This window comes from Nannospalax galili, unplaced genomic scaffold (genome assembly GCF_000622305.1).
Source record: "Nannospalax galili isolate Female #2095 unplaced genomic scaffold, S.galili_v1.0 scaffold216, whole genome shotgun sequence".
In the NCBI taxonomy this organism is placed as follows: Eukaryota; Metazoa; Chordata; class Mammalia; order Rodentia; family Spalacidae; genus Nannospalax; species Nannospalax galili.
In genome coordinates this window covers 2736207-2747631 of record NW_008339003.1, presented here as the reverse complement: position 1 = coordinate 2747631, position 11425 = coordinate 2736207, and the positions used below count along the sequence as shown (strand labels likewise).

The window sequence follows — 11425 nt, the reverse complement described above, 5'->3', positions numbered from 1 at the left end:
TAGAACTCCATCGTATAAATGTACCACATTTTCATTATCCAGTCGTCAGTTAAGAGACACTTAGGTTGCTTCCATTCTTAGCTATTGTGAAAAGAGCAGCAACAAACATGGATGTACAAGTGTCTCTGCAACAGGACGAGTTCTTTGGGTATATGCCAAGGAGTGGTATAATTGGGTCAAATGGTAGGTTCATTTGTAGTTTTTTAAGAGTTCTCCACACTGCTTTCCATAGGGCTTGAACCAGTTTTCAGCCCCACCAGCAGTGGATGAGTGTTCCCCTTTCCCCACATCCCCTCCAACACTTGGCATCATTTGTTCTCTTGATCTTAGCCAGTCTGACTGGGGTAAGGTGAAATCTTAAAGTGGTTTTAATTTGCATTTCCCTAGTTACTAGTGATGTTGAACATCTTTTAAGATGCTTCATAGCCATCTTTACTTCTTCATTTGAGAACTCTCGGTTCAGCTCCTTAGCCCATCTTTTAATTGGGTTACTTCTTGTCTGGATTCTCTGTTTTTTGAGTTTGTTATATATTCTAGATATTCAACCTCTGTCAGATGTGTCGCTGGTGAAGATTTTTGTAGTTTGTGAGTCCATTGGACATGTCCTCCAGTTCACTTACTTTGATAAAGTTTGAGGTTTAGCTTTTGAAAGTATTTTTATTTTATGAATAAATAAAGCATATAAAGAAAATCAAGTTGAAAATGAAAATTTGTTCCCAGAAATTCAGAATATGACATTTTCTAACCTGTTCTATCTGATGGAAAATTGTGCTTCTGTAGCATCTTTTGGGATTAGGATATAGTTCAATGAGTAGAGCATGTGTTTAACATACGTAGTACCTGGGTTCAACCCTCAGTAACATTGAAAAATAAAAATATCTCTTATGGAGGTACCAAATTCATATTTAATAGAACAGCAGAGTGAGGTGGTACACACCTTTAATCCCAGCACTTGGAAGGCAGAGGCAGGCAGATCTCTTTGAGTTTGAGGCCAGCCTGGTCTACAAAGCAAGTTCCAGAAGCCAGCCTGGTCTACATAGCAAGTTCCAGGCCAACTGGGCCTACGGGGAGATGCTGTCTCAAAAAAAGGAAAAAAAAAAAAAAAAAAAAAAAAAAATTTAGTAGGCCTTGCTCAGTCCCAAGTTAATAAGAAAGTACCAACAGTCAGGGTTTGCCTGGGACTTGGTAGGTTCCAAGACCATGAGGTTTTCCACTTTAACTGAGATAGACCTGGGCACACAGAATGATTCGGTCATTCTTCCGAGCATCCTTGGTAGGCCAATCAGGCCCTGTGTAGAGGGTAGAGGGGAATGCTGCTGTATTCTAAACACATTGTATACCTAATTTGATCCTTACAGTAGCCATGCATGGTGTTACTACCTCCAAGTTACAAGTTGGGCATGGTGGCCATGCCATTAATCCCAGGACTCTGCAGGCCGGCGGATGGATCTCTGTGACTTTGCCTCAAACTAGTCTACATAGAGAGTTCAGGGCTGCATAGTCCGTCCCCCCACCCCACCCCCAAATAAAAAGTCCTTTGGGGCTTGAGAGATGACTTAGCAATTAAGAGCAATAGCTGCTCTTATAGAGAACCTGGGTTCAGTTCCCAGTACCATATGGCACCACAGCTTTCTGGAACTACAGTTCCAGGAGACCTGCTGCCACCTTCTGACTTTGATGGGCATTGCATGCATGTGGTGCACTTACATATATGCAGACAGAACACTCATACACATTGTTTAAAAAAGAATGCTGGAACTTAGAGATATTAAATAGCCTTACCATGTTCATAGACAGGGAGCTACAGGGAAACAGGGCCCTGTCTCCAAAAACAAAACAAACCTAGGACTTTTCCTCTCTCTATCTTATTCTTATTTAGAAAGACATTTAGCTTAGGGGCTTAGTTTATCTTACCCCTAAAACAAGAATTAAACCAAATGAACTCAAAGAATTTCTGGGTTCTAAAGATCCGTGTTTCCCATATGTGTTCTTTGAAACACTAATTCCATTCATAGACAAGGGACATTTAATATATTTTGTTTGAAAAGATTAAGTTATGTGAAAGATTCTCTGCATGTGCATGTATGTATGTGTGTGTGTGCACGTGTATGTGTCGGGGTGTTACTTGCCCATGTGTAGTCATGTAGAGGCCAGAAAGGTGACACTGAGTGTCTTCCTCTATGGTTCTCTGCTTTATTATTTATTTTTCAGGTGGGGGGGAGTGTCTTTTTGAGACAGAGTTTCCCTCTACTTTTGGCTAGGCTGGTCTCAATCTCACAGAGATCCACCTACCTCTGCCTCCTATGTGCTGGGATTAAATGTGTGTACCACCATGCCTGGCTTCCACCTCTCACTGGATCCAGCTAGACTACTCAGTGAGTTCCCTGAATCCTCCTGTCTCCTTGACCCAAGCACTGGGAATATAGTTGTGTAGTGCTGTTGCTGTGCCCAGATTTTACATGGGTACTAGGGATCTGAACTCAGGTCCTCATGCTTGCAGAGCAAGCCTTTTAATTACTGAGCCATCTTTACAGCCCCCCAAAATCTTTTTTTTTTTAAAAAAAAAACATTTATAATATTTTATTGATTCTTCAAGAATCTCATACAATGTATTTTGATCACATTCAGAGTCCCCCTCCATCCTCTCCATCACTACCCTATTACTAAGGATGTGGAATACCTTACGTTCCCTTAATCAACAGCCATTAATGGCACAGTGTCTTTTGAAACATATTTCTGGAAACCAAAGAGTGATGATAGGAGCTGACTAGCAGTCATGTTCAGTGCCCTTTTTTAAAATTTTATTTTTTATATTTTTATTTTATTTTTGGGTGGTTTCTGATAATGCTACATTCTGAACATACAAAGGGTACAAAATGAATTTTTTTCCAGACTATTTCAAAGGATGGTGCCAATCTATCATTGTCTGCAAAGCACCTTCACATACTGTTACTGTAGGTCACTTTGTCTCTTAATTAAAGTAAGACATATACATATGTCCATAGTTTTGGCCTGTACTGAAATGGAGGGAAAGAGGGTCCCCTAGAGGGTTCTTAGTCTCATTCATAAAAGAGTTAAAGAATGGACCCAAATGGCAGAAAGCAGGTAAACTTAAAGAGACCTAAATGACTGAGGCTGTTTCAGAGTTCTGCCATTACAAGGTGGGATTCCAGGCAGGAAAAATTTGCTACCTCAGTAATGCACCAGGTATTCTGCCCGTCTATTTAGCATATCATAAGGTGAACCTGCTTTTCTAGGGGTGGATCTATCACGAGGTGATTGACCAGTGTGATTGGAAAGGTGAGTCCTCCAACAGACTAGGGATTTTATAGTTTTGAGGAGTTAAACTTACGGAGCTTTTTGCTACTCTAACATTTCCCCCTCTGAAGAGGTAACCCTAAAATCTTTTAAGGATTAGGTAAGAGCTCCCAAATGCTTTTGACATTTTTGGCCTTTGAAACAGAGTATTTTGCTAAGAGCCCCAGGGACATTGTGACTTTTAGCCAAGAAACTGGCTACTTTTCTTTGGGGTCTTTTTACCCTACTGCCTAGCCAATTCCTACCTCCTATTCTTACCACACCATCCTCTGAAGAAGTTGCCAATAGGGAATTGGGACGCAGACCGCTCTGGCTTCTTCCATGCTGAACAGGGATGCAGAGTGAGGCAATTGGAGTACACCTTCAGTAGGTCTATCTAAAAGACTCCTAAATTGCATAACCCTTAACTGTAGGTAGAAAAGAAAGTCCTTGACTGGTGTCTAAGAGATGTGAAGGAGAAGTAAAGGCAAGAATAGTTAGCATTATAAATTCTAGACAGGGCACCAGAAAAAAGTCAGAACAGAGAAATTTTCAAATGTTCATATCGGAGTCCTTTAGAGTTTCTTGACAGGAGCTTTCAAAAGCATCCCTCTACTAGGTTCCTCCTCATTTTTCTTTTGTCTGCCAAGACTGGACTCAAGAATGATGAACTCAGGGTTTATTTTCAGGCACTTTGATAGGTGTTGGAATGGCTAGAATCCGTGTCAGTTCTCTCTCAAAGGCTTCCAGATAGGAGAAAATAAATTTAGCCATCATTTTAGAACAAAAGTGGGTTGTCTTTCTCCCTTAGTTACAGGTGGGCACTACGGTATTGCTGACCAAGACCTTTGAAGTCTTACATCTGAGCAACACTTTCTTATTAGAAACAAAATCATCAATGAGAAATAATTGTCTAAATAACAGTTTATATGGACTTAAGTCTAATGTCTGGGATGTGTAATCCCTTCAACTCTTAAACATACTGATCACTTTAATCTTTGGTTATACTTTCCTTTTGGGTGTTTAAGACCATACATTTGGTCCAAAGAAACCAATTTCTTTTTACTCTTAAGATCCTTTGAGGATCTGTTCCTCAGGGGTCACATGGGCTTGGGAGGAGCCCTTGGCTCCTTTTTACCAGTTTCATCTATGTGAAGATCAGTCAAAGGTCCTGCTCGACCGTGTCCAGCCCCCAAAATTTTTTGATGCATAACATTTCAAAGCCTTTAATATGATTATTAGCACTCTTGAAATTTGTTAGCCCTCAGCACACTTCCTTGGATTTAAATTCTTGAAGTCATTTTATAAAGTATAATAAATGATGCCTATACCTTTGCTTGTTGTTTAGATTAAGTTTTGAATTTTACTTTTTAGATTTGAGTGTGAAAAGTTAATTCTTGTTGGAGACCCCAAACAGCTGCCTCCTGCAATTCAGGGTTCTGATTCAGCTCATGAAAATGGATTGGAGCAAACTCTTTTTGATCGACTTTGCTTAATGGTATGTGGTACAGCATACTTACAGCAATTGTTATTTTGTATACTTTGTGGGCTGATAAAAGAATGAAAATACTGGGCCTTAATCCTTGTTCTTAAGCACTTTATAATTGGAGTTCTCATCTTGGCCAGGCCTGGTGGTCAACATGGAGGCCAGCCTGGTCTACATAGCAAGTTCCAGGTCATCTGGTGATATAGGGAGATAGCCATCATAAAGATAGCTAGACTCCTGTTATTTTATAAAAAACTGCTTCCCTGTATACTTGAGCATTATATTGCGTTTCTCTTTAAAACCTAATGAAATCTGTAATGCTTCTGTTATCCATGAGCATTCTACTTCATACCTTTAAACATGAAAAAATGGTTATTATATCTTAAAATACAAGTGAAATTCAAATAACATTGACCATTTTAATGTGAGCACATAAACGGTGTTTCGTTTCTATACTACCTAGTTACCATTTCAATTAAAAAACAAATTTTCTGTAAATACATAAAATTTTTGTTAGCATGCAAAAATGAGGTTCTGTTGTGACATTTTCATTCATATGTGCATATCATTCTTCTTTGTTCTTATTCACATCTCCCAGTGCCCAACCATTCCCTTCCCCCAAAGTTTCCCTTCAGCTTTCACGATATTCTCTTACCCTCTTGTCCCTTCCTTCCTGCTCCCTTTAACTATCTTCCACCTTTCCTAGAGCCTTTCTACTTTCATGTCTTACATATATATGTGTGTGTGTATGCACCTTCTGTTCTTTTTGAACTTTATAAGTTTTATATGTGTGTGTGTGCCATAGTACACATGTGGCGGCCAGAGGACAACTTTCAGGCTTTAGTTCTGTCCTTCCATTATGGGTTGTAGGGATCGAACTGCAGTCATCAGGCTTGCATGGCAAGTGCTTTTACCCACTGAGCCATCTCGTCAGCTTCCATGTGTTTTTTTTTATGAATTTATCTGTTGATGAATGTTTAAGCAGTTTCCTTATCTTGGCTGTTGTGAGTAGCGCATCAGTAAAAATGGTACTAGTTTACTGACTTAGAACCTCTGAATATAATGCAGTAGTGGCATCTCTGGGTTATGTGGTAGTTACAGTTTTAGTTTTTGAGCAACCTGCACAGATTTCCATAGTTGCTGCATCAGTTTGCATTCCTACCAGCAGTGTATAGGTTTTCTGTTTTTTATTTTAATGTGTATGAGTGTATTGTCTGCATGTATGTAAGTGCACCTGTGTTGTGCAATGCCTGCGGAGGTCAGAAGGAAATGCTGAATTCCCCTGGAACTGGAGTTATGGACAGTTGTTAGCAGCCGTGTGGGTGCTGGAAATCAAACTAGGATCCTCTTCAAGAGCAGTCAGTGCTCTTAACTGCTGAGCCATCTCTCCATCCCCCAGGGTTTCTCTTTCCCCTCCTCTTTACCAGAATTTGTTGTTAGGTGTTTTGATGATAGCCATACTGACCATCTGAGATAGAATCTCAAAACAGTTTTGATGTGCATTTCCCTGATGGCAAAGGATGTTGAACACTTAAAATTTTTTTAAACATTTTTTTATTTTTGGGGAGAGAGTTGAGGGCATATGTGCTATGTGTGGAGGTTAGAGGACAACTTGCAGGACTTGTTCTTTCTTTTCACCTTTTGGTTCCAGAGATTGAACTCAGATCTTCAAACTTGATAGCAAAGCACCTTAACTACTGAGCTGTCTCACCCATAGGATGTTGAACAGTTTGAAAAGTATTAACCAGGTGTATTTCTTTGGTTTCAAATCTCTGTAGATTCTAGATATTAATCCCCTGTCAGATGTATAGTTGGCAAAGATTTTCTCCCATTCTGCAGGCTGTCTCTTCATTCTGTGGTTGATTTACTTTGCTTTGCAAAAACTTTTAAATTGCAATTCCATTTTTCAGCTCTTGGGATTATTTCACGTGTTGTTTGAATCCTTTTTAGAAATTCTTTGCCTATGTCTGTGTATTAAAGGGTCTTAACCTGTATTTCCCCTAGCAGTTTCAGTTTTAGATTTTTTACTAAGGTCTTTGATCCACTTTGGATCAATTTTTGTGCAGGTTAAGTGAGAGAGCTCCAACTTCATTCTTCTACAGTTTTCGCAGCACCGTTATGGAAGAAACTGGCTTTTGAAAATAGGTATTTTTACCTGGCATGGTGCTGCACACCTTTAATTCTGGCCCTCGGGAGGCAGAGGCAGGTGGATTTCTGAGAGACCAAAGCCAGCCTGATTCACATAGTGACTTCCAGGCGGGCTGGGACTAGGGAAACCCTGTCAAAACAACAACAAATACGTCCAAGATGAGGTGGGTGGAGCTGTATGGATTTATTTCTGGGTGCTCTGTTCTGTTCCATTGGTGTATGTCTGTGTCTATTACTATCATGCTATTTTTTGTTAGTGTGGCTCTGTTTGAGATCAGGATTGTGTTGTTTCCAGCACTGTTCTTTCTGCTTAGGATTGCTTTGGCTATTTGGGGATTGTGGCGGTGGGGAGTTAGTTCTGTTTTAATTTTAGAATTTTTTTCCTAGTTCTATGAAGAATGCCATTGGAATTTTGATGGGGACTGCATTGAATCTGCAGATTACTTTTAGTAATATAGCCATTTTCTAATGTTAATTCTGCCAATCTTTGTGTATGGAGGAGGTCTTCTAGTGTCTTACCCATTTTCTTTCTTTGGTGTCTAAAAGTTTTCATTTGTAGAGTTCCTTCACCTTCTCCATGGTTAGTTTATTACTGGGTGCTGTAATTTTTTTTATGATGAATGGACTCCCACCCAATTTGTATTTACTACTTATTTATTGTCTTTTTTGAAATAGGATTTCGTGTAGCTCAGGGGCTGGCCTTGAACTCACTATGTAGTCAACGCTGGCCTTGAACTACTTGTCTTCCTGCCTCTACTTGCCAAGTGCTGAGATGACAAGCTTGTGCCACCACATTTGTCTCTAATTTTCTTTTGTGACAAGTTCATTATTACTTTATAGAAAAATATTCTTATATGTTGATTTTATATGTTACTACTTTGCTGAAAGTGTTGTATCAGGTCTAAGAGTGTTCTTGTGGAATCTTTAGACTCTTTTTAGTAGAGGTTATGTTGCCTGTAACTAGGAATAATTGACTTCTTTCCTATTTGTATTCTTTTATTTCTTTTTATTGCCTTATTAAGATTTTACGTGCTATATCGACTAAGAGTAGAGAGAATGAACACCTTTGTTTCAGTCCTGATTTTTGGGTTTTGTTTCGTTTTGTTTCGACAAGGTCTCTGTAGCTCTGGCTGGCCTGGAACTCACTATGTAGACCAGGCTGGCCTCAGTACACATCCACCTATCTCTGCATGGGATCAGAGTTGTGTATAACCACACCAGGCTTGGAGAGTGTTTTCAATTTTTCTCTACTTGGTATAATACTGACTGTGGGTTTGTTGTATATATCCTTCATTATGTTGCTGTATATTCCTTCTATTCCTTCTGTCTTCAGGGATGTTGAATGAAATGTCAGAACTGACTCCATTTTATTCTAGCTGACTTTTCTCAGGCCCTGTTTCTGCCCCCTGTTCCTGCAGCCAGCCAGGCAGAGTGGCCATGAAAGCTGCATCTGCATTTTAGGGAGTGCATTGATTCTGCAATACTGGGAAACTTAGAACTACCCAGGTAGAATGCCTCTTAAACAGCTATATCTCCATCTCCATGGAGCCCGTTGTTTCTGTGATTCTGAGAAACTTGTTTTTCCTAACCGAAACTTAGAAAGTTTTTGTTAACTGAAACCCTTTTTATTAACTGACTTGCCCTAGTCTGGTGTAACTTTGGTGATCTGATGTAACTATGGTTATTGATTTTGCCTGTGGCATGATGTAATTGTGGTTTTAAACTTTATAAACACTGCTCTGCTTCTCCTTGGGGTGGAGAGTTCTTTCTAGCATTAGCTTGCTCTCAACCACCAGCTGTATTAAAGGACTCTTAACTCGACCAGTACTGTGTGTTTTTCTGTGCTTCACACTCAGTATTATATTGAACTTTGTCAAAGGCCTTTTCTGCCTCTGTTGAGATTATGCCTCACTTGATTTCTGTCCTTAAACCTTTATATATGTATTACATTTACTAATGTTGAACCTTCTGTGCATCCCTGGGATGGAACTAACTTGGTCATGATGTGTGATTTTCCTAATGTAGTTAGATTTGGTTTGCAAATATTTTATTGATAATTTTTGCATCTGTGTTTATCAGGGATACTGATGTATAATTTTTTTTTTGTGGTGTTCTTACCTGCTTTTGATATCATGGTAAGCTTGCTTTGTATCAAAGCTTTGTTTGCCTCCAAATTAAACCTCATACTCATTTAGTAGTTACTCCCTACACCTTCCTACCTCCAGCCTCTGGCAACTAGTAATCTGCTTTCAGCCTATATGGATTTATCTGTATTTTTCATCTTTATCCAGTCTTTTACATAGCATATATATAAGGCTTACCATGTTGTAGATCAGTACTATATTATATTATTTCATTTTTTTGTTTATTCATTCATTCTTTCTTTCATTTACTTGAGACTAAGTCTCACTATTTAGCCCTTGCTGGTTTGGAATTCACTGTGTAGACCAGGATGGCCTTTAATTCACAGAGGTATGCCTACTGCTGCCTCTGCCTCTTGAGTGCTGGGACTAAAGGCATGCACCACCCTGCCTACCTTGATTTTTATTTTATTTCTGTGTGTGTGTGGTGGGAACAGTACACATATAGTACAGTACATGTGTAGAGGTCAGTGGACAACTTGTAGGAGTTGATTCTCCCCATGTACCACCATATGGATCCCAGGAATTTAACTCAGGTCATCAGGCTTGGTAGCAAGTGCCTTTACCCACTGAGCCATCTTGCTGATCCTACTATACCATTCTTAACATATTCCAAGAGAACAGTTAAAAACTTAATAAGGGAAATTTTTTTGTGATTTTTGCTAGTTTTTTAAAAAATATTATTTTTATTTTATGTGTATGAGTATTGCCTACATGTATGTGAGTGCACCCATGTCATGCAATGCCATGGAAGTCAGAAGAGGGCATCAGATTCCCCTGGAACTGGAGTTAAGGACGGTTCATAGCCGCCATGTGGGTGCTGGAAATCAAACCCAGGTCCTCTGCTACAGCAGTCAGTGCCTTTAACCACTGAGCCATCTCTCTAGCCCCGATTTTTGCTAGTTTTAAATTACATTGGATAACGTATTTTGCTGTTTGAATTCAACAATCTGTATTTAATAGAAGAAAGAAAACCCAAGGGAAATGAAGGGAATTGTTAAATCATAAATAATTTTTTCACTTGTAGCAGATATTTCCTGAATGATCCCTCTACCAGGAGATTTTAGACCAACTAGAGTGATATCTCTGTGTATGAATGTAGAGGAGTCAGTGCTTCATCGCCCTCTCCCCTCTGCAGTGCCTCCTATGTTCTTGCCAGTGTGTTCTTGTCTCTGTGCTCTCTGTGTTGTAGCATTCACCTTTTGTTCTGTGATCATAGTTTCTTCATTTAGAATTAGCCTGTTTTTAAGTAGTTTGAGTATTTCGCTTCTTCATTCATTCATCCTAGTAACCTGGACTTTATTATCTTTTAAAAAAATGACTTATAGACAGACACCTGTTTTTCTAAGTTCTCTTTATTTAAACATTCCTAATGAACAAATGACATTTACATACTTATGGGGTACAATGTGATGTTTTCATTTATGTCTATATTACACCATGATTAAATCAAGATAATTAATTATAATTTAATTTAATTTCAAAGTTTATCTCTCTTCCATGTCCAGCCTCTTGGAGCATCATACTTTTAAAAGGCTTTTTAAAATCTCAATTTAAAAAAGTTCAAGTTCTCAAAACATTTTGAGTAGGCAGTATAATCAAACAGTTCAAAATTCAAGAACAAAGAAATACAGCAATTGGGAAGGCCCTACTTCTGTTTCCTAACTACCACTTTGTTCCCTACCCAAAGCAGCCACCCCTTTCCTTTTACCACTGATATTTTATGCAGTCTGAGAAATCCATGAAACGCAGTCCCTTGTTTTAACAAGTGGTAGAATACAGTGTATGGTGCTCTGTCCTTTTGCCAGTTGTCAATGCCCTTTGAAAAAGAAAGCAGTGTCTGGAGAAATGGCTCAGCAGTTAAGAGCACTGGCTGCTGTTTCAGAGCACCTGATTTCTCTTCCCAACTGCACAGGTGTCTCACAACAACCTTTAACTCCAGTTCCAGGGGATCTGACATCTCCTTTGGCCTCTGTGGGCACCAGACATGTGTGCACTTACGTACGTACAACCAAAACACTCATACACATAAAACTAAAATAAATATATCTTTAGCAAACAAAGTATGTTTCTATTTAGGGAAATTTGTTATTTATTTACTTATTTATTTTATAACAACCTTTAACTCCAGTTCCAGGGGATCTGACATCTCCTTTGGCCTCTGTGGGCACCAGACATGTGTGCACTTACGTACGTACAACCAAAACACTCATACACATAAAACTAAAATAAATATATCTTTAGCAAACAAAGTATGTTTCTATTTAGGGAAATTTGTTATTTATTTACTTATTTATTTTATTATTATTTTTTTTTTTTGCTAGAACTCACTATTTTTATTCTCCTTTTATTT

The 11425-nt window shown here is 38.8% G+C and overlaps 1 protein-coding gene across 10 annotated transcripts in view; it reads left to right on the top strand.

Moving 5' to 3' along the window:
• Zgrf1 (zinc finger GRF-type containing 1) overlaps positions 1-11425 on the top strand; it is a 108454-nt gene that overhangs the window by 84251 nt on the left and 12778 nt on the right. For 9 of the 10 annotated variants that reach the window (XM_029563856.1, XM_029563863.1, XM_029563861.1 and 6 more), the window contains one exon: positions 4672-4795. The exons of the other annotated variant lie outside the window; for it this stretch is intronic. In XM_029563856.1, coding sequence (XP_029419716.1) covers positions 4672-4795 — 124 coding nt within the window. The remainder of the gene's footprint in view (positions 1-4671; positions 4796-11425) is intronic. 10 annotated transcript variants of the gene reach the window in all.